Source organism: Tympanuchus pallidicinctus, unplaced genomic scaffold (genome assembly GCF_026119805.1).
Source record: "Tympanuchus pallidicinctus isolate F22 unplaced genomic scaffold, pur_lepc_1.0 scaffold5, whole genome shotgun sequence".
In the NCBI taxonomy this organism is placed as follows: domain Eukaryota; kingdom Metazoa; phylum Chordata; class Aves; order Galliformes; family Phasianidae; genus Tympanuchus; species Tympanuchus pallidicinctus.
This window is the reverse complement of record NW_026294769.1, coordinates 8050095-8077980: the sequence shown is the minus strand read 5'-3', so window position 1 is coordinate 8077980 and position 27886 is coordinate 8050095. Positions and strand designations below refer to the sequence as shown.

At 36.8% G+C, this 27886-nt stretch overlaps 1 protein-coding gene across 8 annotated transcripts in view; it reads right to left on the bottom strand.

The window, feature by feature from the left end:
• SEMA5A (semaphorin 5A) overlaps positions 1-27886 on the bottom strand; it is a 314761-nt gene that overhangs the window by 59253 nt on the left and 227622 nt on the right. For all 8 annotated transcript variants that reach the window (XM_052703890.1, XM_052703888.1, XM_052703894.1 and 5 more), the window contains 4 exons: positions 24330-24447; positions 17897-18078; positions 16029-16172; positions 7800-7947 (listed from right to left, as the gene is read on the bottom strand). In XM_052703890.1, coding sequence (XP_052559850.1) covers positions 7800-7947; positions 16029-16172; positions 17897-18078; positions 24330-24447 — 592 coding nt within the window. The remainder of the gene's footprint in view (positions 1-7799; positions 7948-16028; positions 16173-17896; positions 18079-24329; positions 24448-27886) is intronic.

Sequence of the window (27886 nt, the reverse complement as noted above, 5' to 3'; positions counted from 1 at the left end):
CTAATTAATCTGACATTTCTTCTGCCATGACAACCTATGTCCAGCTGGATACACCTTTTAGCTTCTACACCTGCTTGCTAGCAGTATATCACTTCAATGATCATCCTTTGTAACACAACAAATCTGAAACCATATATATTGTAGCTGATGCATATTGATTGTAAACAAACAAACAAACAAACCACAAAACAGTTATCCTCTTGGAGAATAATGTTAGGAAAATATGCAGTGCTCTATGTTAGTATTATTGCAAAGAATTGATCTCCACTTTTCATTCTACATCTTAATTCTTTTATTCTCTGAAGCTATTTGGTAATTCGAAAACCACAGATGAAGTGAAATAGCCTCTCTCCACCTGCAACACCATTTTCTTCTTTCAGAATGTAGAAACATTTTTTCTATGGGCTTTGTTATCTTTTTCTTTCTTAAACAAGCAAAGAAATTAAACAAACAAACAAACAAATACACATATTAAATACAGCAATAGTCTTTCCAGTACTCCAGTATGGGGTTATTTTGTTCTTCTTTCTTCACTGCAAATAACACGACATAGAAATCTATATTGCACTCAGTTTACTACATATAAATTGCTGCATTTCTATAGCACAGTAATTAGTATTACTGTGTAATTGTAATTAGTAGTAATTAGCTAATATTTTGAATTTTATCCAGGTGTTTATAGTAGTCAAGAAAGGTTATTCTGTATAACCACATTGTCTGCATAGTTCTTATCACGTCCTTATTGTCTTTGTGGCACTTGATACTGATTGCAACTGAAGAAAGGACGCTCAGTGGAGTTAAGGCAGTACCATGACACAGTACAGAAAATACCAGATGTGCTACTAGATTGCTATCTGGTGTGCACTGCTCTTGTGACTACTAGACAGAGGATAGGAAGAAACTTTCTCCTTGCAGATATTGGTAGAAACACAGTCACACCTGTTCTTATTTGGTCTTAAATTTCCTCAAAATTCATTTCAGTTGCCACATATCATCCCCTTTGCCTGAGACTGCTGAAATCTATTTATTTATTTATTTATTTTGCAGCCCTCTCTGCTATGTCAGTTTTCATTTCATGGAAATACTTTCTACACATCAAAGAAAACTGTAGTTATGGAACTAGTAAGTAGTTCCATAAGCACTGGAACTAATGACACTTGATTTCCTGCAAGTTTACCTTTCAGGACTTGGAAACTTTTCCTTGAGAGCCTCATTTCCTCTCCCCATATCTTCTGTCATTAGGCTTTAGTGGTCCTACAGCTGAAATTAAGACATGCAGTGGCTAACATGCACACTCACTATCACGTCATGCAACCTGGCACAAATATGGGACTCAGTGGTGGCCCTGCCTCTGAAGGTGGGAATGAATTTAATTTTTTGTCCTATAATGAATATTTTTCATGCAACTTTTTGCAATTTCATATTGTAACATAAGATGACTCTCCAAATCAAACAGTTACCTGCTTATGGACAGAGGAGTTCTCACTGAACAGACCGCAATATGGTCTTGTAAGCCTTATTACTTGATGAAACTAAGCTAAAACCATGTCACCTACCTTTTCAGTTTTAGCCTGTAATGACGGAGTTTTGGGACACTTCCTAGAGATAACTGAATGTTTGTAGCTCCATAGTAATGAAAAATCTCAGGCTGGATGAAGCATGAGTCACCAGAAATTATCCTCAAGCTTCAGAATTACTTATTAATTCATTCTATCATTAGTGCAGCACAAAACCTTAGCACCCAATGTCCCTTATTCCTTAATAACTGTATTTTTCTTTCCTATTCATATTCACAAATGAGCTTACCTAAGGGGAAACTGAACTTTATTTCTTGTAATGCTGAGCCTTTGGAGTGCTGTGCAGAGATTGAAGGAGCTTTCAAACACTTTTTCCTTGTGTGGTTATCAGACACAGTAATGATCACAATTCAAACAGAGCCTGTAATAGCCAGGTGCAATGCATTACGTCTAAGTTACAAAACAAAAACTGTACCTTCAGCATGGGAGCTGCTGAAAAAAAGATAGCAATAATTATTACAGGACACAGGCTTTTAGGAAACAGCATGGGAAATTCCGGATGTACTAAATAAGGCCTCCTTTCACTGATCAATAAGAGTCTCCATGTGGATGAAAGAACCTGGCTATTACCCGACTTTCAGGAATGCACAGACCATTCCCTACATCCAAAGCCTTGAGAAGGCTTACGCTCAGTTACAGGCTGATTTGTTTCCTATGGTACTTTAAATGAGACTTGGCCTTCTGAATCCAACATACATCATCTATATCACAGACACTCATTGGTTCAAGGGCAAAGCTCTTGAATGTGAGAACACTCATAAAGGACAACAGATCTAACTAGGTTTGAAAAAGAAATCTAAAATCAATTAGAATTGTTCCATAAAAGAAAATATCACAGGTGAGTAATAAAGAAGACTCTGAAAGATTTTGTCATGGATGCAGGACAGAACTGCAGACATTGCCTATCATCATAGGTTGTATCAAACTGGAAGCATTGCGTTCATACTGAATTAAGTGTTTTGACAGTTTTTCAGAGATGAAAAAATTTTCAGCTTTAAATAGCTTCTAAAGTTACATGTGTCTCAAAAAAGAGATGCTTTATGCTGTTTTACTTTAAGCAAGAAAGTAAGCAATGTGCATTTTAGCCTCATCAAACAGCAAAATGACTGTTGGAAATGTAGTTAAAGGCTATTTCGAATGCCTCACATTTGGATATATGTAGGGTGCTCTGAAACTAATGATTCCTATTTATTTCCGTGGAAACTACAACAGATAAAAAGAATGGCACAATTTGATAGAGCAAATTCTCAGCTACAAAACAACTGTTTTTCAACAGTCACCATGATAAGTATGCATTTTTGCCAGTTTTTGCCATAGAAAAAGAATAATCTTTGTGCTTCATACTTGTGAGAGTGTATTTTTCCGGTTTTGCAATAGAATATGAATTATTTGTCTTCAGTCTGAGAGGTCAAAGGGAGACTTTAAAAAAACAAAAACAAAAACATTAAAAAGCATAATAAAAATCTTTTCGGTTTTTGTGAGACTGGGTACTTGGAGTTTATTTTGGGATATAGAAAATATTTTAAAGGCAGTTTGGTGCCCTTTCTGGTGGACAAAGTACTTCTGAAAACCTTCCATCTCCAAATTCTCTTTAAAAACTTAATGAAAGAAAACATTTCTGACATTTGCTTTTCCAAGACATCTTTTTTCTTCTTGTGTCATAACTGAAACTTTAGAACCAGAGAGTTTTTCTTCCCCAAGTTTTGTTTGTCTGGAACATTAAAATAATAATAATAATAATAATAATAATAATAATAATAATAATAATAAAATGTAATTTCAAAGATATGAATGCAACACTAGCAAATATGTCTAAAAAATAAATGAAATTCTGTCATTCCTTTATTTCACAGAAATCTCTAACATGCTTTGTTTTACTGTATGGAATCATTAGTTACCAGACTTCCATTACAACAATAAAATTAATGCATGCTTTAGCATAACTGAAATGACAAGTACACATAAAGTATGTCACCCAAGTTGATCTCAGATTAGATTTCTTATTCTAATGATTCTCAAAGCAAGTTATGTTTAATACTGACCTGGGGCCAATTCAAGTGAGATTATGCTACTCACGGGAAAAGAAGCTCTTTCTGAAACAAACGTACAATTTACCCAAGTATGCTGTAAAATCTAAAGAGATTTGTCCTCTGAGTCACATTAATTCAGTCCACAAAATTCCATGGTGCTTTCTCTAGCACGTGTATCACCTGAATACATTACAGTAATACTTGTTTTCTCATCTACTTTATTGTGCTATTACCCGATTCTGGCTGCTCTTAAATTTGGCCGTGACAGCCTTTTCTTTTATTAGACAATTTCCAGCATTTTGTACTGACCTTGATTAACATAAAAATCTTGATGCAATCTTTGTGGCTCCAGATTTTGATTTCAAGCTTCATTTGACCTTTAGGATTCTCTGTGGTCTTGTTCTCTGATACTATAAAAAGTTATGGTCTATATTCAATGCTTTTGATCCTGAGTCTTTGGTCAGCTATTTTCACGTACTAAGTAAACCTCAGAAATGCATCTTGAATGCATCATCATGCTTTTCTATCTTTGGATTATTTGTTCATGATTATTTTATAAGACGCTAAGTTTGCAATAGCTGCAAGGAACTTTATCAAGTTCTAACAAAAGATATCCAATTGTCTTGGTTCATTTCTGCTATAAGGGATAAAGCCAAGGAACCAGCTGATGAGAAACATGCATAAAGCAAAACACAAGCAGTAGCCACCTGCTGTGCTATTACAGGCTAACAGTAATACAACAAAGCTGAAAGGGAGGAAAACGCTGAGTAAAAATTATGTAGTAGAAATCTGTGGACGCAGACAGTAGCCATGGATATGGAAAAAGCAGCAAAATGAGAACAGCTAAATAGATTACGGCTGGCTGTACTGCAGATGCACAGACTGGTTTCACATTGGAAAACAGAAGACGTACATACTCCTGCAACATAAAATCTGGTCTCCTGATAGTGCTGGCAAACAAGCTGTAGGCTTTCTTTTTTAAGGAAACAGTATTTCCTTTTGACTCCTGCCCTGCCACTGAAAAACTATTCTAAAATGAAGAATCATCATAGTTGAGTCCCAAGACAGCATTTAGTCCTCCCTACACCTCTAATGCATCATAAATTTCATTTCAAGATGAAATGAAATCTAATGTTGTTATTATCATCTTAAATGATATGCTCTCATCTACATGCTTTTTTCCTGCTTTTTATGAATATGAGTCCTGACTATACAGACAGCAGGCTCTGAGCAATACAGCTGCAGAAGATATATGACAACCCATGCTATTTGAGAATTCATACTTAATGAAAGAAAATAAGAAACCAGGAGTCCTTTCTTTTATATTAGAGCTATCACCTGATCACTGAAAAGAACTGGGTATTTTAAGTCCTTGGTTCTATTTTCACATATGCCTTTAATTCACATGGTGAAATCCTGTCTCATAGCATCTCTATTATAGAACCATATAGTAGAATCACAGAATGGCCTGGGTTGAAAAGGACCTCAAGTATCATCTAGTTTCAACCCCTCTGCCATGGGCAGGGTCACCAACCACTGTACCAGGCTGCGCAGAGTCACATCAGTCACATCCAGCCTGGCCTTGAATGTCTCCAAGGATGGGGCATCCATAACCTCCTTGGGCAACCTGTTCCAGTGTGTCACCACCCTCTTTTACTCCAGATCTGATAGATATCCAGTAAGCACTGTACAAAACTACTATCACTTTCACTGTCTTTCTGAGGTTATTTAGGGTTCCAAGTACTGAGATACTAAAAAAAAAGGGGGTTTAAAAACAACTGGAACTCAGAAAATATCTTTCACCACTTAAGTTTGTAGCCTTATTACATCTTTCACCAAATAATGTGTAGCATTATTACACCTATTAAAGATGTGAAATTGGTAATAAGAGGGCAAGATAATTTCTACTTTATTAACTATGGTAGAAACCCATAATTTTATTTCTTTCAGAGGACACATACTATTACCAAACAAAATGGTTGAAGTAAAAGAAACTAATGAATAAATAGGTTTTAATTTTAGTGCTCTTATTAGAATTTTATTAAAATGAATATTTGATTAACTGAACAATTATAAAAAAAGTCATAAAAATATTTCAGATTACTTTTTCCTACATTAATGAAAAAAAGCAACTTCTTAGGAATAATAAAGAAATAATGAAGTAGTTCTCAAGATTAATCTATTCACAAAGTCCTACAACAGCTACAAAACCTTTGACTCAAGACAGGCTTACTTCCAGGTCCAAATTCACTGAGACTTAAGCAAAAAGACAGATTTGACAAGTAGAATTCCTTGTCTCACAAAAACATCAGGACCTATAAAGGGCTTCTACTTGAGGTTGGTTTCCATTGGTACCTAAGTCATACGGACTGCTTTTCTGAACAACTGAACATCCACAAATGCATTGGTAACTGTTTTGTTACACCAAACATGTAAACTATTAATCCTACTAACAATGATCTCATATCAGTGATAATTATAACATTTTTACAAGATTTTATATTTTCTTTGTGCAATTTCTGAAGAAAATCAGTAACATATTTTTCATTACAGTCCATGAGAAAATCGTGTGCGGAACAAAATAATTCTTTCTTGCATGCAAACTAAGATGGGATAAACAGGGATGACTGACACAGAATACTTTCAAACTGTGTTCTTTTATTTGTTATCCATTAAGGTTTAGCAACAGATCTAATCCATATGTTTGATTTTTTTTGTGAACATCAGGGAGAGGCAAATATTTTTTGAAAAATACGTAGAAGTTATTAGATTGATTCTTATAGTTCAGCTAAAACACATGAGCAAACCTGCTGAATGTTTTCAATCTATTGAAAATTCAATTTTTACACCAGGATGAATATTAAAGAGAGAACAAACTCTGGGAAAATACACACAAAAAATATTTGAAAGGTTTAATACTGAATTACTGCCAGGCTAACAAGTAGTTCATGACAAACCTCAGAATTAACTGACACTTTGAAATTAAAGCACACAAAAATTGGTTTAATATATGGGAAAAAAAAATCTTTCTTTTGCGTACTTAGATTTCTGGAACAAAGTTCAGTACATATTTCTCAGCATGCAACATTAGATCTGGCTACAAAACACTACAAATTTAAACAGAACTGCCAGCTTCTGTGTAAGCTGTGCCTGTTTTCAGTCACTGGGGAGATTAACAATACCTTCTGTCATTCAGCAGCAGAATCCATCTTCTTCAGTTTCAAACACTTCAAATTTTCACCCAGGTTATGCTTTCTACATAATATTCTCTTCACTGACAATCCATTACTGGAATTCAATTTAGATGCAACATGAAATAGCACCACAAGGTTCATCTTCTGATATTCACCTACATATGCTAAGATTTTCCTTCAGCTTCTAATGGTCCAGCAACAAAATCTCTTCCTTTACCTTTGACAGTATTATCCATTCAGCAACATCCACACCAAGGTTATTTTCCAGCTGTACTGCAGTGAATATGTCACCCTGCTCACTGTGTATTGCTGCTGGTTTCCCTTACCCATTCTCTGCTACATACCGCCTCACCATCTTCAAGAAAGCAATGTTCCATTTTGATGTGCTCATTTTATGAAATGTAATACCTATGTTCGTTCAGATATAAGAAGAAAACCCTATACACTTTTCCATATGTTTGTCTTCATAAATGGGTCAACCACAATATATTTCTATCCATTCATAATTGTCCTACAGTAGCCTTGAAACTTGGCAGCTGTTAGGCTACTGTCATGCTAAGATCACTGTCACTTCTCAAGTTTACTTCAGCACTTGCTGGTGGTTTCATGTAATTTGTATTCACTTCCTGTCTTATTACTTCTTTAGATTTTAAACTTATCCCTTCTGTACTGCACAGGACATGTGACACCAGAATCTTCGGTTCATAGCAAGAGTTCCTATATACTCTGGCGATAAAAATAAAAAATGCTATATACCTGCCAAGGACACAGCCCTTATCCGCACCAATCTTGCCTCAGGAAGCCCATATTCTAGATGATATTGTATAAAAACTGAATGATATATATTTCTCTGATAAATTTCAAAACATTTGAGCAACACAGGGACAAATTCTAGTGACAGAGACATCTAGAGACAGAGACATTCTAGTGACTCATGTTAGAGCTACAGCGTATGGGCACACACACACCTGCTAAAGAACAAGCTGAGATTTACTTACCACACTGCAGCCAGGACAGTCAGGACCATTTTCACAAGTCCTACGCCGAGCCTGAATCCCCCCTCCGCATTGAGCCGTGCAGCGTTCCCATGGACCCCAGCCTGTCCAAAACACATGAGGGGGGCACAACAAATGCTCATTGCAGTACCTGTGAGAAAAGGCAAACAAGGCAAAGAATCTGTTTAGTACCAAGACAACACCTTTTCCAAGTTGCTCATTTGATTATTTAGATAGATGTTTTCACCAGGAAATATTTTATATAACGGGTCCCTCTCCATTCATGTAACACTGAGCTAACAATTGTCGCACTGCACAGAGTTTAAACATTTGTTGAAGCATTTGTTTACTCTATTCAGCTCCTTTATGCAATCTGTGTGAAACAAGCATGCCACTGCACTGTGAGAACATAAGCAATATTTGCAACTACTTTAATAATAACAGATGTGTCTCTGTGTCCAGAGAAGTGAGTCAACCAAATGAAAGGCAACCGTTTATGCAGGCAGCATTTTATCTTACTAGACAAGCAATGATTAGGACTCATCTCTCTCCTCTTCAGAGTGCGCTAAACTTCCTATTGTTTTCTACTATGTCTCTGCTTTTACGGGTAAAATAAAATCTGAAACACTGACTCTAGGCATACAGAACTATGCTGTTTTGATAGTGTTATAGTGTTATTACTTTAGCTTTTAAAGGGTGCTTTTAGCTACTATGATCCTTGAAGGATTTTCCAGTGGGCTATAAACTGATTTAGTTTAGAGGGATACCAGATCTTCAAGAGAAGGAGGAACATTTAACTATGGAGCTTTGTTACTATAACCAGACGTTCAGATAATACCAACTATCTCAAGTTATAGTGACTTAAAAAAACAAAACTCTAAAATTCTGCTTATTTATTTATTTATTTATTTATTTTACTCATGTTGCTAGAGTATAGATAAAGTATTCCATGTGCTGCTTGGTAAAGACTCTCTGTGTATGACCAAGGGATTTAGTATACCAGAAAGCATGCGTAGGTTTCTAACAGGGGCCAAGGTCATAGAATCATAGTACCATCAGTATTGAAAAAGACCTCTAAGATTATCAAGTCCAAATTTTAGGTCTTATCTGAAATGAAGTAAAGCCTTGACAGTGTTCAGAAAACAGCTGATCCCCAAAGTGTTCAAGTCTTGTGGATGCCACTGCGTCGCTCTTGTTGCTAATACTTCTGATTGTCTTGAATGAACAAATCCATCATTACAATATATCCTCATTTCTTACACCAGCTATTCCATATGCACTGTTCTCGTACCTTTCGTCATACTGCTCTCTCCTACCATGAAAACTGTACTTAATACTTCAGTAATTCACTTTCTACATAAAGGGAAACAATGACAGCATAAACTGTTGTCATTTTCAACAAGAATAACCATAGCAACAATTTTTTTTATAGAAAGCCCTAGGATTCTCAAGCTCTAATTCTCCATTGCCAAAGAATTTGCATGTTCAGAATTCTGTAGGAAAAAAAAAACCAAAAACAACAAAACAAAAAACCACTGTTGTCTATTTTATATATATATATGTATGTATATATATATATATATATATATATATATACACACCAGTAGGTTTATCCCAAATGCTGGAATTAATCACTCAAAATTTGTCTACAGGTCTGAGAAACCCCACTAAAATTTAAAAGGTTGGGAATGGGATAAATGGGGTAGGGATGTTTAGTTTTGTCTTTCTATATTATTAAATTAACTACTAACAGCTCGTATTGACCCTGTCTATTCTTCTCCAGAAAACTGAGGAAAAACAAAAAAACCTCAGTGCTTATGAATCTGCTATCTCAGAAATCTTCTACATATGATTTGGGTAAATTTTTTTTCAATCTTTGTTTCAATCTTTCGTTTTCTCCTATATGTTCATTATTTGCAATTTTCAGTTTATGTCACCCAAGTTGATCCTCAGATTAGACTTCTTATTCTAATAATGTTCATTATTAAATGTTCATTATTTGCAATTTACAGTTCTCATTATGCTATTCATTCCTAAAGATGCAGATGAATGTTCTGTGACTGGATATTCCTCCCCCGAAACTCAGATAGCTGCATGTATATCATCACATGCACTCATTTATGGGAATATTTGTGATAGCTCATCTCTTGATCATTTGCTGAGAATGTGTACCCAATTAAGTATACATGCAACATCACCATTTATTCATTCAAATGAGTACATATTTTGCATAATTTAATTAGTTTTTAATGGAGATGTGTTAAATTAATTTGGGATACACAAACAGGATTAAGCAAGTCCGCCATGAAATGTACAATTACTGATATTCAGCCACCCAAAAATTGAGACTAAGGGTGGGATTCATCTCACCATAAAATAGACACATGCTATGTAGCTCTCTAGAAATGAAGTAGCAATTATTTTAAAAGTAGTAATCATTTTAAAAACATGATTTATGGCACTGTAATGTAAAGGTCACAGAAATACAGTACTCAGTGTATTGATTTCTCTCCACTAACTGTAATGGCTGTGTGGGAGATGAATATCTATGCTTCCACACAGTCAATGGAAATTTTGTTGATACAAACTACAGAGCTAGAATGATTCATTTGATCAAATTTAGGAATATAAACTAGAATGAAACAAATTACTCTGTTCTCCACTACTCGTATTGACTAGATTTCCACAGACCATAGATGAAGCACAGCATAAACACATTGAAGACATTTGAAGTCAGGTATGACGGATCTCACTTAAATGAGATTCCTGACACTATACAGTGACTCCTGTAATGCCATTGTGCTGTACCACCTGCTCTCAAGGTGGAAGACAGAAATTAAGTCTAACAAATGACACAGTAAACAGCTCAAAAGCCAGCAGTTCTGCTAACCAATGCTACTTAAGTATGCAGCTGAAACTACAAAATGAAACTGAAAAAAGCTCTAACGTGCCCATACAACTACTTAACTTCAATTCATGAAAAAGAAATAAAATCAACAGAATTGATTGTTAATTTTACATTTTTTTCAGAAAAGGAAAAAAAAAAAAACACTTCAAGCAAACAAACAATGAAACCACAGTGTACAAGTTAAATTTACTTTCCTTTTAGAAAGTCAACCTCTAAAAACATCAGGTATGCTTTCAAAATTAGAGACATCCCTGCAATTGAACTTTGAGCACTGTCCTACAGCAAGAAGCTTTGCACCAAGCTTCATTATATTTCTTTTTGGCTGCATTTCAAGTCACTCAGTAACCCTTTTTCCCTTTTGCTCTTTCTTTCCCTCTTAATTTTGTTCTCAGGACCCACAGGGCTAACATTTTAAAGTAATTCAACAAAAGATCTGTGAAATCACTGCCCTCTCCCCTAATCCCATCTCTAACTGCAATGAGGTCAGAAGGAAGAACAGCCTAGAGAAATGTGAGTTTTGTATAGTGACCTTTCCCATTTTCTCTTAGAGTGAAACCAAGTTTTAATTTCCAAATAAAGGAACTGTCGTAATGGGGGGAAAAAGAGCATCCCCCATCTAGATATGCCCAGAACCATTAGGTACTAGAGTAACTTGTGATTTTTACTCCAGATAATTCTCGTAAAATTTGAATTCATTTCCATATTTTGTTCCAGTGTCAAATTGCCACAGTGTCAGATTGCCATGCATCACTGACTAAAACAGGTTAACTATACAATAGTTATGTGCTTTTTTTTTATTCAACCAATAAATTCTATTTAGACATATAAATCTTAATTTTGAACAGTATCATGTTATTACGTATTTAAGAAAAACAAACTAATCACAATCATTGTCATACACAATACTGTTACATGGTGGGTACTCCCAGTTACAAGCTGCTCACTTAACAGGAAGTATGGACTGTGCTGAAATTGATGGGAATGCTTTAATTGAAGGCAGATATATGACACACGCACATGCCTTTCTGGAAGGAGATTGTTGAATCAACAGAAATCCCCTCCCAGGAGGCTGCTGAAGGCGGTGGAAGCTGAGGCATGTGCTCTCAGGGAATTCTGTGGAGGAGGAGTGAATGGAGAAACTGAGAAGCATGGGAGCAGACACTTCCCAGTAGGAAGAGCAACCATGGGGGCAGTGGAAAGCCCAAGACATCTTGTGTTTGATTTGCTCTGCTAAAGGAGATCAAACTTGTTTGTACTGTTGTACAGAAATACGTAGAACTATAGTCAGGAAACAATTGACACTCAGTTATTCCTCCTTCTGAAAACAAGTCTGAGAGATCTCACTATTGGCAAACGATTGTGTTCAAATAAAAAGGTGACTGCTTCTAATCTTGCACATAAGAAAGCTGCATTTTCAAATGTTTACTCCTTAACTGAAACTAATCCATTTTTCTAATCCTGATTTGTGTTGCTTTTTTCTTTTTTCCTTTGTAATGGAAGAAGGCTACGCTCACTAGAAGCAATGGATTCTCATTCTAATATCTCTCATTTCTGCAGAGAGAGACCAAAGGACTTAATAAGTCTGTACCTACTGCGTCTTCCTCACAGAGGAAAAATATTTTCACTCAATTACAAAGTCAAGAAAGGACACTACAGACCTTATAAACTAAAATCTTGAGAATTTTCCAGTAGCTTCAGTGAATATTCCACACACAGAAAAAGAACAACAAAACGAAAGAAATTTTTATGACCCTAGTGAATTCATCTGAACGTCTTCAATCTTGACTCTTAAATACAACATTATCTTATCTGTTAAAATCCTATTTTTACTCCCTCTCCATATTCTGTCCAAACACACCAGCTGAACTTCTGACCTATTTCTACAAGGTGAATTGGCTTTCTAATCTAAGTATTTGCTGCTATCTTTTAACTGTTTTCTACTCCTTCACCCTTAAGCAACAGAGCTAGCAACAACTTAACCTATTTGCAGAATTTAAAATTGGTAAATATTTCCACTGATTTCAAGGGAAAGATCAGCAAACACAGATCTGTCTGATATATTAGGTACTGTAGGATCTCAACTTTCATGAGGTAAAACAAGCATAGCCTAGACAAATATTTACTGCTTAATGCATGAACAAATATTATAAAACTGAATATTCATTCACGTCAGTAGGAGAATTAACCTCAACAATGCACTGCCTTTTCTGTGTTTCGTTTTTATGGAATTCTGTGCTGGATTTCTGCTGGGAACTGTGTTTGTTGAAAAGCAGTTGCAAAGTTTGCCATAATATCAGTTGTGGAAACTGAATCTCATATTTAAGCTCCTTAAACATGTGAAGGTGGCATGAATATGTACTTTAACAAAGACGAAAGCACAAAATTTGTAAACCATCTAATACTAATTTTTACTAAGTCTACACATTTATTCACTTTACTCGTGGGCTGAGGCCCCTAAGAAAGTAAAATGTTAGGCTGCTTACAAACATTCATTAATTTCCATGAGAAAATCAGAGAGGCTGCAATTGGTACATCCTAGATGCCAAAAACAAACTGAACATTTCTTATGAACTACCAAACCTGGAGTATTTTCTCAGTCTACCTAAATGTTTTGGGTCCAGTTCTCAAGTACTCAGTGTCCATGCAGCGCAGAGGCACTAGAGGCAAGCAGCAAATTAAGACTATTATCAATACTGGTACTCCATTGCCTTCAGCTCAAAAAACAGCTTCTCCACAAGATGTTAGAACCTCGAAGGCATCAAAAAGCCTTAATGGCCCCAGTCAACCTCACCTGAGGCCTCTGTCTACACCTAACAAGCCCAGGAATTATATTGCCTCAACAGCTCCTCCAGCACTATTGGAGGAGTGCTTTGCTCATTCCCTAGCCCAACATGGAGCTCCTTTCTTCAGACCTCAACACACGGACTGATTTCTGGCTCTGGCACTACAGACGTGCCCGGTAACCACCAGATGTGGCCCATGGTTTGGATTCGCATCTCAGACCTGCCTCAGCACCATGACATCACCCATAATCTAGAAACTGGCCTCTATCTCCAGGTTTGCTGTGGTTGGTGGGATGGGTTCTGGCTGGGAAGTTTCCCAGGACTCTGCTTTTTACAGCTTTGAAGACTGATCCTAGTGCTTGGCTTGACACTGTCATAATCATGAGAGACAAGCATTAGGGACCCTTGTTCCCCTGGAAAAGTTGCTTTAGAAATGATATGACAGAATGTCCTAACATAACAAACCTTCTTAAAATAAAATACGTATAAAAGTATCAGCATACTGAAGCATCATGGATAGCCTAAGCAAAATCAGAGTCAAGGCAGGAAAGTTAGCTGTGAGCAAACTAGTGAATGAAAGAAGGATGGATATGGTGATGCAGGGCTGGTGAGTGGGGAGAGTTTCAAGGAGAAAATAAACAGTGACAGAGGAACTGTGAGAGAAAAAGGCACCCTGTGGTACATCCAAGATTACTGCTGAACTACATGACAGGGAAAGGACAAGTAAATCACAGACTACAAAAGCAGAGCAACGTTAAGATCTCTATTCCTTTAGAACAACACCACCAAATTTTAGCCCATATGAGTTATTATTTAACTAATCTGAAGTATCACTTCCCATTTTGTAACTGTGTTTTTAATGCATTCAAGCCATTGTTTTAATACTGGACATTTATTTTATAATCAGATATTTATTGTATCTTTCTGTATTTCTCTGAAACACCTTATTGGACTTTTATTCAGTGCTAAAATTAGATGAACAGTGACTACTAACACTCATGTCCATCAGCAAAAAGTCTATTCAAATTAAACTCTTTTCTTCTGCACTCTTATTGTGTCCTGCTCTGGACTGAACACTCAGTTCAAGAAAATCTGTTATTCATGCTGGGACAAAGCCACATAACAGTCGACGTAATTTTACATTTGGTGAACAGCTTTTAGGTTCAGCAACCTTTTTTCAGAAAGCAATTTCCAAAACAACGAAATGCTCTCCTCTATGACGAAATGGTAAATATTCATGGTTTTGAAAAAGCAAGTGTTCACGTGTTCTACAATACTGGCCTTTTACATTCAGAATTAGAAAGACCAGGCCCCTGATCTTCTGTTAATACATAAATGTGTGATGCAATTTCATTTCACTGCAATCTCTTCATCTGCAGCAATACCAGAACCAGTGCTTAATTAAATCTCCCCTACTGAAACTCACCATAAAGGTTACTGAATCTGACTTTCACAGAATCACAGAATTGTAGGGGTTGGAAGGGACCTCCAGAGATCATCGAGTCCAACTCCCCTTTGATCTAACATTTAACTTTGATCTAACATCAGTATAGGATACATAACCATACCTTCTCCCTTGGTTATGTGAAAGTATTTTACAAAAACACTGAAGTAAGTTGCAACTGCATACTGAGGGCAAATGTATCTACATACATCTATTGGAATGGATGTCTAGAGTACTCCAAACTCTTACGCCAGCACCAGTATTCTGACTTCTGTGTTTTTTGACGTGCCTCAGGAAACATGATAATAAACACATCTAAGAGTTGTAGATTATCTGAATTCTAGTTTGATTTAAATAAATATTTAATTTCTGTTAAAATTACTAGCATATAAATTACAAGTTAGAGACTTCAGAGGAGGGCATGTGTAATGCAACCAGAGGCCTGAACTTCACATTCTGAGCTATTACAGTGCTCAGTCTGGTAAAAAAGCAGCTAGATAGGGAAATCAATGTTTAAGCTGACTTGATCCGCTCAGAGGTTAATATACATGCAAACAAGTTAAAAAAAAACCAACATCTGAAAGCTTAGTAAAAGATATTTGAGTCCAGGTGTATTGTATTTATTGAATATGAGACAGAGCCCTTGAAACTTCCCTTCATGTTATATAGAAGCTTAATTCATTTAAGACACAAAACATGAACTCGTGGCATCAGTAACATACTGCTGTGACCTTACTATATTTCGCTCTGAATTTCAGGTCTTGAGCCCAGGCAAGTTACAATTTAAACATACTGCAATCAATTTTCCAGGAGAATCAATTTTCAGGGTCTTAAGGGACAGCAGTACATTGGTTCACCACAATTCTCTGGCACTAGGAGCTCAGCTGGCTCAGAAGGGATGTGGCTAAGTGAAAGATGAAAGAACTGCTGCAGCCCCACATCATTCCTAATAGGAATACTGCTATTGTGCAGCACATGGAGTTCAGGAGAAGGAAAGAAGAGGAAAAGAAACATCAGGCAGGTAAAGGAGAAAATGTCCTATGGATTACAGCTGAGCAGAACAAATTAAAGCAGATGTTAGAGAAAAGATAACTTACCTCTCCTCACGATTCTGTCCCACACAGACACGTCCTCCATGGCGAGGGGTTGGATTGCTGCAGGAGCGCTGACGCACTTGAAAGCCTATTCCACAAGTGGTACTACAAGGTGACCAAGAAGTCCATGGTGTCCAGCCTCCATTTCTGGTAGAATAAAAAGCTCAGGCTCTGTCATCTGTTATACATAGCGAATGGCTGATTAGGTGCGACTGACAGCAGAATCTGACTCATATTTCCGTAGTTATCACTGATACAGCATCGTGTTCCATTTCTTAAAGGATATTAAACTAAAATAAAAGTGCTCTCATTCTTCCATATTCCTTGCTTTGTGATCAGCAGCTGTTGCAAGGACCTCATTACACAAGAAGTAAACAAAGTCCGAAGACATAATAGAACTACAGACCATCCTGGGTTGGAAGGAACACACAAGGATCATCAAGTACAACTCCTGGCTCTACACAGCATCAATCAAAAGTCTATTTAGTTGCTTTCAGGCACTTTGTTTTGGATAAACCTGATCTGCAAATTTCTGTATAAAAGTTCTGAATGTAAATTTTAATTACATATTTTTCCAATTTTTACTTGTAGATCTTTTTTTTTTTTTTTTTTTTGAAGACTAAATCCCGTATTAAATATGACACAAACTTCTTCCAGTAATTTATCACAAATTTAAATTGATCTTGATTTATTGTTATTAAAATGGATAAAGAGTTGACAATAAATTTTTAAAATAGCATTTGAAAAAAAATATAGATCAGACCTTTCTAAAATGGACAATAAGAAAGATCTCAGTCAGTAGAATGTCTTGCTGAAATGGTACAATGGTACAAAATAACAAAATCTCTGACTTTCCATGAACTCTGGGAATCAATTATTAATACGTTAATGTGTTAACAGAAGTAAGATGTCCAAATAGTAGCGTAATACAGCCAGTGCCAGTATGCGAAACAAGTTCCAAATTGTGTTCTCAATTTCAGAGAGAATTCAGCTCAGAATTCCACAGAATATTTTTCCACCATTCTCCTGATGTTAAATACTATATTGTACTTCTAATAATTCCCCTAAAATTTACTATGTCTATTAACAGAACAGGCAACTATCTTGTGTGGAAGAGTAATCAGTTTTATTCATTACCATGATGTGAAAAACAAAAAGGCAGAGGCAAGAAACTGAAAGAATCACTAAAAATAAGCAGAAGGGACCAGTTTATTTTTCATCTTGCAACTAAAGTATGTAAAATGTTTTAAAGATGAAGCCTAAATGCAATTCAGAGTATGCAGTGTTCTGAGTCTCTTTGAAATTATCTATCACTGTATTTTTTATGACAGTGGCTACGTGCGTGAGAAAGAAAGATTGGCTAAGAAGTGACATACAGGCTGGCAACAGATCCAAATGTCATGATGCTATCAAAAAGATATAATGAAAACATCTTTTCCAAGTCAGATGGGGGAATACAATGGTGATATGAAGCCAAAAAAAAAGAGAAAAAAGTAAACAGTTCTGACTTAAAAAAAAAAAAAAAAAAAGTTTTATGACTTACAGAATTGAACAGAACTGAGAAAAATATCATACTTCGGCTATTACATAATATTGATTTTTTTTTCTCTTAGCTTTTGTAAAAATTAACTGAGGACAATACAATTTAGTACACTGCATTTGAAATCACTGCTTGCCATTTCACTTATTCTCTCTGCCACAGTGTTTGAGAGAGACTTTTCTAATGCTTCATTTGCTCTGGTCTTTGCTATGAGCTGCTTCAAGCACAGAACAGGATCAGTGGATTGCAGATGAGATTTGAAAGGGTAGGTTAAATTCTGCTTAAGTTACAAACTTTTAGCAACATAAGTGATAGAACCTGAAATTGTTACCTGGAACAGTTGGCAATTTCCATGGTTGGTCCTTCACATAGCCACCCTCCGCACTGAGGAGCTGGACTGTCACACACACGGGTCCTGCAGAGACAGGAGCCAATGCTGGCACCATCCGTGTGGCTGCACGGTTTCCACTGTGACCATGTTCCAAAATGTCCATCCACCGTCAGATTCCTTGTCTAGGAACAAACACAACAGAAAGACCAACCTGAGGCCTGACAGCTGCTTTGTACAGCCTCTTAATTCAGAAGTACATGGAGGTAAAGCTTTCAGTCACAAACAATAAAAGCCTCTAATGGAGAGGTATAGCTTCCAGACAGTACACTTCCCTTGTAATTTCTACAGCTATAGGATTCCTACCACCTCCTACTGATCTTGGTCACTGGATGTCACCATGTAGCAAAAACAATAATTACAACTAAGTGTTCCCTTTCATAACCCTGCTTGCCTACTGTTATTCAATAAAAAATGTATCTTACTTTCTCGACTGTCTTCTGCTGACAGCGTTTCCTATTTCCTAAAATTTGCCCATAATTAGGAACCTGGATACCGACTGTAAAACAACATGTGAAAGAATTCTTATGGAAATCTGAGTCTGGATCAGAAGAGGCAGCAGAGGATAATAGCCTAGGGTAAGAAAAACAGCTGAATTAACCACAAATTCCCATGATGAATATCTTTATTCGACAAAGTTTTTGTGATGCATATGTTTCATTGCACCACTTGAAAAAGGTTAAATGTGCTTTTAAATATGACTTTCTCTAAACATTAGAAGTAATTATGTTAATCTATCATAAAAACATTTTTAAAAAGCCTAAGTGCACCTTAGTCTACATGACAAACCAGTCTTTTCCCCTCAAAAAGAAAACTTTTTTACCCTGTAATTTCTACAGCTATAGGATTCCTACCACCTCCTACTGATCTTGGATGAATGATGAATTCATCTCCATTTACACATCTAGGCTTTGTACCATTAATTCTTTTAGCAAAATGTTAATCTTTACTAATTCATGATCATAAGTAGAAATGATAGCAACGTTATCACTTAAATGCTAATGGATTTGCCATGTTTAATTGCTATAATTTCGCTTTCGGTTAAAAAAAAGTAACCATAACTCATTATTTCAAAGTTCTGCTGACATCTGCTTAACAAAAATAACTCACTGACCTTTGCTCATACTGAATATACAATACAAAATACTTATTGATAAGTGACAAGTAAGCTCAATCTCTCTTACACCACTGCTTTCATCAGCAGTTTGTAAACCAGCAGTGAGAATTCCCCAACACAATTAATCTCAGAGATATGAAAATATATTTCCTGTTTTCTATTCCTATGCTTTGCCAAAGAATGTTTACTGTTTCACTTACAATTACAAACTAAACCTGCAGTTGTCTATAGTTATTATCATTAACATGAAATTGTAGGGAAAGGATTCATTAAACTTGGATGAAAGTTTGATCTCACAAGCAAATATTGATAGCAGGTCTCTCCATAAGTAATGCCTCCTATTTATTTTCCATGGAAATCAGAACAGATACAAAGAGCACAATAAGTCTATTTGGTAGTGTCACGGAGTCGACCAGATCAATCTATGTCCGTGACAGGGGCGGCAGGCCTCTGCCCTCCCTCCCCACCCCAGTCCCACAAAAAATGGGAAGGAAGGAAGGGAGGAAAAGAGCAGCGGCAACAATCTAGGGAGGAAAACTTATTTTACTATAATATTGGAATACAAGATAACACAATATATATATAATTTAATTGAAATCGAGATTAATAAATCAGACAAGATGAGAGAGAGAGTTCCCGGGACCGATTCAAACCTGAAAAGCTTGGAACGGCTAGGAAAGCACCCTCAAACACCCACTGCCAGGCAGAAGAGAGCGCCCCCCCCACCCGGAAGGGCCAGATCCCGTGACTGCTGTAATGTACAGGGATAGGTAGCTGGGATTGGGGCAGTGACACTTTAATGCCCCGTACACTACATGATGTTTTGATGTGGAATACTGAAATCCAAAAACAAAAAAACAAAAACATGACAGGTAGAGCAAATTCTCAACTACAAAAAACTATTTTTCAACCAAGTCGCCACCACTAGCAATGCACTTTTACCAGAAGAGCCCGCATGCAGCACTTGTAAAAATGAATCAGCAAAGGTGACCCAATGTTTCACAGCTTTCACAGCTGTTTTCACAGCCCACACAATCCATCATTGATCCAAACAGATGGAGGTCAGAAAGTGTCAAATTCAGACCATATAGTGGGTGTGATAGAAGAGTCCAGTCAAGACTGACAACGAGCTCCAAGGTCTTCAAGTTGTAAGTTGTATGGGGTCTCGAGTTGCTGCGTTGCCAAAAAAAAAAAAAAAAAAAAAAAGTTGTCTTCTCATCTTCTTGCTGGCCTGACTCTGGAAGCTTAAAGCTTCAGCTTCATCGGTGTCATGATGTAATGGTTGGAGTTGATGTTTTCTATGGGTTCCGGGAAGTCTAGAAGGATCACCCATATCACTTTTCCTGCTGAGAGCTGCGTCTCAAACCTTTTCTTCAACAGGGGAATTCATATGTTGCCACTCCATGGATTGCTGTTCTTATTCTGGCTTGTAGTGGTGATAGCACATCTTGTCACCAGTAATGATGTGATCCAGGATATTGTCACCTTCAGCCTTGTATTGATTCAGTAGGTCCTGTCAAGCTCCCATGTGGTGTTCTTTCTTTGCCTGTGTGAGCATTTGTGGGACTCACTTAGCACAAACTTTGTGACACTCCAACATCGCCACCATTATTTCCAACACACTGAAACTGATACAGAGCACTGTGTAGAGTCCTCTGGTTGCAATATGCTGATTTGTGTGGATGAGCTGATTGAGACACTCTTCATTTCATGGTATAAAAACTGTGTATGGCCATCCAGAATGTGGCTTGTCTTTCACTTCCCTGTCGCCACTGCTGAAACATTATCCACCACCTCACTGTGCTCACATCCACTGTTTGGTCTCCAGAAAAGTTTACCAAGGGTTGTTCAATATCAATTTTTTCCACATGGAGGAATTCATTGACAAAATTTTGCTTCAGAGGCACTTCCATGTTAGATGGCATTTTGTCAGACTGCCCACCTGCTGTTATCTGTCACATGGCAACACAATGGAATATTGGCAGGGAGGTTCAACTTCTACTGCCATATCACCAGCAGCTACCTCTAATGTCATAAGCCAGAAAAATAAAAAAAAAGGTGTTACTTTCAGAGCAGCCCTTAGGGAAGCAAAACATAGATCATGGACGTTCTTAACCCTTACTAGAATTCATACAAGACCACTGCTCGTTAACCTTTCACAATCTTACATGGTGAAAGTTATAACCAAACAGACAATTATAGCTGTATTTTCCTGTCATGGATATGCTCTGCTTTCCCTCTATATCATTCTTTATATGTCACCCTTTCCTTTCTATAACTACCACTACATCTTCCATTCTAATTCCCCCCATATATCCATCTTGGTATAGAGCCTCTCCGTACCCATCTTGTCTCCCCATTTTGTGCCTCTGTACTCTGAGGAAAGGTCACATATTTAGTGACCTCACCCTTAAATCTGTCACACACTCTATGGTTTCAAGCAATATTGTGTACGATTTGGTGACTGTAGAGTATTTCCTGAAAATGCTAATGCAGTCAAGAATGTTCCCATACATGTACTGTTTTTCCACATGTACTGCTTGCCAGAGCTGTGAAAATGAAGCCATTTCACATTGTGTATATGAATAAAATAAAATAAAATCAAAATCATTACTTTGACTGTAAAAGCTCTCTGATGATGTCAGCCTATTTTTAGTGATGAATCGCAAGAATTACCATTGGAAAATATTTTGGCAAAACAAGTAACAAGATTCTTCTTTACTATAGAAGTTAGATGAACATTAGATGAACTATTAGATGAATAATAGCAATATCTGACCAACTGGAAAAAGCTCAAAGCAGATATGTGTGCCATAGCATTAATTACTATCTATCTGCACTCACAATTGGTATACTCATGCCAAAAATACCCTCTTGAGTATTATAAATCAAACTCAGACAACTAAAATAACTATACTTCTCACAAATGATCTTCAAATCTAGAGACACAATACCTCAAATGCTAAGCTACTTCTCTTATAGACTTTTCCCTGCCCTATGAAATGCCAATAAATATTAATTACAGCTTGACTTGTATATCCTGTGAAAAAAGCATGTAAAAATTCGCTGAAAATAAGTATTTGAAAGCAATGAACAGAACTGTAATAAGTTTAGTTTGCCAGAATATAGTGTTATTTCAAAGGGAAGTGTGTAGTTCTCAAATTTGCTCAATACAGTGTTATTTGTAGTTCAAGAATTTAAGACAGTAATGTGGTCAAACAATTATGAATTTCAACGATCAGCTCTAAAAATTTTCTTTTCATATGCAATCTCAATCTGGTAATCTCCAAAATTCCTTTTGAGCCTGGGTGAATCTTTTAATCTCTGATACACAGAGCAAATCTCAGACCTGTGGACAGATATCGAGCAATTTTTTGGTGCTCCCCTGCTTTGACTAGAGGAGTCAGATACCATGCAAGTGTAATACAACAGATATTAAATGTTTTTCTGGTTGAATGGGACAGAATTGTATTCTTTCTTTTTAAACTACTCATCCCACACCTTCCACCTCCTCAGGGCCTCACATTTTATACTGCTTGAAGAATATATGGGCCAATGACAGAATTCAAAGACTAAACAGTATCAGATTTCTCCTGTATAGGCCAACCAACTAGCCCATTCCAGTAATCTTTCCTAATACAGCAACAATACTATACCACAAACTAATCCTCCGTATAACCACATTTACTCTGAAAGATTACTGCAGGGAGATATGAGATACTCCATGCACCTTGATCTGAATATACTCTGTATCACATCTAGTTACTTGCCAAACAAGGAAGCAAGGACTGGATTCACGGCTAAATTCAAAGCTTCTGTAAAACAATGGCCATATGTAAATTACCAAGTGGAATGCACATGAATTGAAAATCTGGAAAATAAAACAGCTGGTATTGAAGACATACACCATCCATATTTTATGGGGCCTACTGTGGACCGACTCTAGCTGGATCAAATGGATAAAACTGGATTAAATGGTCAGTAGTAGCTGGAGATCATTTTTGGCTTAATTTCATCTAAAAATGATGTAATGCACTGCTTTACAATGTGAGTTAAAGAACGGTTCCTAATGTGAACTGAAAAGCCAATGCAGATGAATTCAACGTGATTTTTTTTTTTTAATTAGATCACCTAGAGCGTAGATGCATAGATTCAAGCAAAATGCTTGAAAAATTACTCTTTAATGGCAAACACAGGCAATTAGAAAACGAGTTAGTTCTCAAGGACTTCAAAATCAGTGTTGTGACTTATTTCTACAAGATGGCTGCAAAAAAAAAAAGTAGGGATTGCAAGTGGAAGATGGAAGAACTTCACTGAGCAGTGTAGATGTTACAGTGAGCTTCTAAGGCACAAAGAGAATAGGACATGGGTGCCATATAAGCACAAACTCAGATACATGAGCTCCAGTGGCAAGTGGGGACAAATTCAGGAAGCCCTTACTACTGATGAAAGCTGGATTGAGTCCTAAAGACTCTCTCTTTACAGGCAGAAGGCAAAGAAAAAGTAAAGAGCACAGTAATACAAGGAAGATCTATCTTAATCCTCTTCTTTTTTTTTTTTTTTTTTGTAAACATGAATATTTAAACAACACTAAAACCATATTAAAAAAGAGAGATCTAAAAGTACTTTGTTGTTATTCATTTTATATTCAATTCAATCAACATATTTTTAAGAGAAGTGTTAAGCCATTATAAATATTAACACAAAGTTTATAACAATTATCACTCCTGTTCTTTATGTGCATGAGACTTAACTTTCCCAGCCCACCTCTCCAATTCACTGATATTGAAACAAGTTACATGGCCTTTTATAGCAATTATCGCATTAATGATAAAAGACTGTGACACTAGCAGTTAAATATTGTAGAAGTAGAAAAGAAGAAAGATCCTCAAAATGCGTACCACTAAACTTAGTGATTAAAAGATCTTGCAGAATTAATGACCATCTCTAACCTTAGTGAATATATGCTTTCAAAATGGGAATGCAGACATCACAGGAAAAAAAAAATGACTGTCCTCTGGAAAAAAAAAAAAACAACAAAACAACAACAACTACAAATCATTTGATCTTATTAGTATAAATAATTTGATAAGAATTTGAAAAGAAACTAAATACCTTGTTCAAGTCTAATGGGAAGGCCTGTGGAAAATGATGTTAAGTGCAGTATTGTGAGCTTGAGAAATCTCATGGCAGCTCACTTCCATGAGATTCACGTGGAATCAAAAGTTTTAAGAGATAAAAGAATGTATGTGAACTTACTGGACACACAGTAATGCTTTGCTCCCACTGACTCATGCTCAGACTTTCTTCCAGAGTTGTGCATTTCTTCATCACCATGTCCCAGCCACAGTAAGGATCCTGGGATCCAATGCATGCGCTGTGAATGAAAACCAGTAAGAAAACATGAGCACTCATCCTTGTCTATATTTGCCAAAGATCCCTGAATGACTACATGGCATCTCTTCACATGCCTTAGATCCAAAACCGTGAAACTGATCTCTATTATGGCGTTGAACAGATAAAATGATTAAATGGAGAAAAAATAATTTAAAGGCCAACACAAAGCTAGTATTTCTTTCAAGTTGAAACTGATTTTCTGACAGCAGGCACAATATCTAGACAAGAAATATTGCATTGTACTTAATTGCTACAGTTACAGCAATTCATAAAAATCACGTTGTTTGCTCCAAGTAAGGAAGATTTCAGAAGTTCTTAAGCTTTCCCATCAGTTTTAGAATTACAGTTATCATCGCTGATAGAAATCAAATGACGTCTGCTCCTTGAAAACAAATCAGAAAATTATCTGTTTTATATTTATTTATTTGTTTGTTTGTGTAACTCCCTTTTATATATATATAAGCTGTGCAGATGACAGAACACTGGCACAAGTTGCCTAGACAGGCTGTGGTGTCTTTTCCTTGGAGATTTCCAAAATTCGCCTGGAATGGACCTGTGCCCCCTGCTCTGAGTGTCCCTGCTGGAGAATGGGTTGAAACAGTTGGACGCAGAATTCCCTGCCAGCCTCAGCAGTTCTACGGTTCTGCCTTCCCAGATTCTGTGCTTTCTTCCAATAAAATACTGATAAAAGACTGATTTATTAATATCCTCACATGCTATTCTATAATGATATCATAGAGAATTCTTAGTGCTTATAAATTTTACTGAATTAGTTCCTACAATAAGTGTCAATATGGATAATACTATGTGACTAGATGGTTCCCATTTGCAAAATGGGCCTGGAATAAGAGAGAAAATAGGAGAAGCTCCTTAGATGCCTCAGGCTGCACGTTTCCAGCCAGCTATCTAGAAAGAGAGGGGAACAACTGATGCAAATTACAAAGAGTTTTAAGTGCCTTGACTGTTCAGTATTGGCAAGACAAGATGTTCAACTTATCTCCTGTACTGTAATGAGCATTTCTGATGAAGTATGTTTCCTGAAAGAAGAATGCAAAACAAAGATTAAGGCTGGGATAACTCACAGTTAGGAACATTAGCTGTGCTATTTCTCAAAGTAGAATTGCTCACTTTTCCAACTTCACTCTTCCTTTATGTAAAGTGTAATATTCCTAAATGCATTTTTTTTATTTATTAAGTTAAACATTTAAAAAGCTAGTATTCTTTCACATAGAACTACACTTACTCTTCCTGGTAGTAAAAAGGATCGAGATCCACAGATCAGAACAGAATCCTCCTCCTGACTGAAGTCATGGTGTCAATAACACCATTAGTTAATAGGGAGCACCCACTAGAAAGGACTAAGACACACTCTTGCTCAACATCTACCTTATAACAGTACATGCACACTGATACTTCACAGTATTCAGGTTGTTAAATGAACACTTTTTGGACAGAATGGTGGGGATGGCCTCAGCCACAGGGCTTTCTGTTTAGCATTGCTGTCTTCCTTCAGCCTCTGAGCAACGTACATCACCATGGTGTTCCTCTCCCATAGCACCCAGAAGATCCTTCTCCCACTCTGCTCTCAGATCTCATTCCTCTTTTGCATTTGTTTCCACATTCACCTCTACCACTCAGGGGCAGATTGACTTCAAAGCCACTCAGTTTGAGGCCCCGGAAATGGAAGACTCAGACTCCTACCCAGGAATCCTGCCCATCATTCACACCATTGCATCAAAAATAATGGACTCCAAACTTCAGGGTTAGTTTCCTGTAAAACTTCAAAGAAATAAAAATGTCCCATAAAAAGGTTATAGAGTATTAAGAGCTGCAAACAATTCTCATGAGGAAACAACTGGTGTGCAACAGAGATTGCTGTAAGCTGAAATACACAATGAGCTGGCTTGACTTCCTAGCAGTCCAGTATGTCGTATATTTACAGAATCACAGAATTGCAAGGATTGGAAAGGAACACAAGAGATCACTGAGGTTTCCTACAATAGGTCACGCAGGTAGGCACCCAGACAGTTCATGAATGCTGTTCCAGTTCTCCTTACTATAAAGACATTCTTATGCAGGTTTGACTTCCTATTTCAAACTTTTAGGTCATTGCTCTTTGTCCTATCACTACACACCACTGAGAAGAGCCTGACCTCATACATTGCCTCTCACCTTCATTTGGATGTTTATAAACATGTATCATATTGCTCCTCAGTCTTCTTTTCCCCAGGCTAAGGTCTCTCAGCCTTTGCTCATAAGGAAGGTTCTCCAGGCCCTTAATCATCTTTGCGTCCCTCCATTGGATTCTCCTCGGGAGATCCCTGTCTTTTTTGATCTGGGGAGCCCAAAAGTGGACACAGTTTTCCAAATGTGGTCTCACCAAAGCAGAGTAAAGGGGGAGGATCATCTCCCTCGACCTACTGGCCAAGATTTTTAATGCACCCCAGGATACCGTTGGCCTTCTTCACTGCAAGGGCAAACTGCTGGATCATGGCCAATCTGTTGTCCAACAAAACACCTAGGTCTTTCTCTGCAGAGTTCTTCTTCTGCAGGTCAGCCCTTAACTTGCACTGATGCATGCATTTATTCCTCCCCAGGTGTAATACTCTACACTTGTTCTTGTTAAACTTCATCAGGTTCCTCCCTGCCGAACTCTTGTGTCTGTCCAGGCCTTGTTGAATGGTAGCACAACCTTCTGGTGTGTCAGTCTTTCCTCCCATCTTTGTATCATCAGTAAACTTGCTGAGGGACTCTATCCCTTCATCCAGGCTGTTGATGAAAATGCTGAACGAGACCAGACCCAGCACCAGCTCCTGGAGAACACTGCTAGTTACAGGCCTCAATGTTAAGACCATTTTAAAATAAAAAACCTTCCAGACTTGCTCTGTCTAAAAAAAAAAAAAAGAAAGAAAGAAAAAAGAAAATACACACGCAAACAAACAAACCCAGTCTATTTAACTTCTGTTCACAGAGAACGCACTTGCCAAGTATCAAATGATTAGTGAAATGGTCTCATGAAATGTGAGTTGCTTTAAGCATGTCAGGTGATTTTTAAGAAAAATATAACAGTAATAGTACTGAACTAAAGACTCCTCACACTTTTAAAGCAAAGAAAAAGCATGAATTACATCATGACGTACAAAAACCACATGCCTGCTTTAAATTTTTATTTCTAATATTATTGCTTTAAAATAATATCCTTCTAATAAAATCTGAATTGCAAATGCTTAGTTTTATCCATATGGTTTTTTTACAATTTCACAGGCTAAAAGGAAAAGACACCTTCCTTTTCCCTCATCTGGCTGCTACTATTAATATATTGTGAACAGCCTGCAAATTCTACCTGTTAATCAAAATTTCTTCTTGTTGCCAAAAATGTGTACTTACAATATAACAAATACATGCATCAATCTTACACT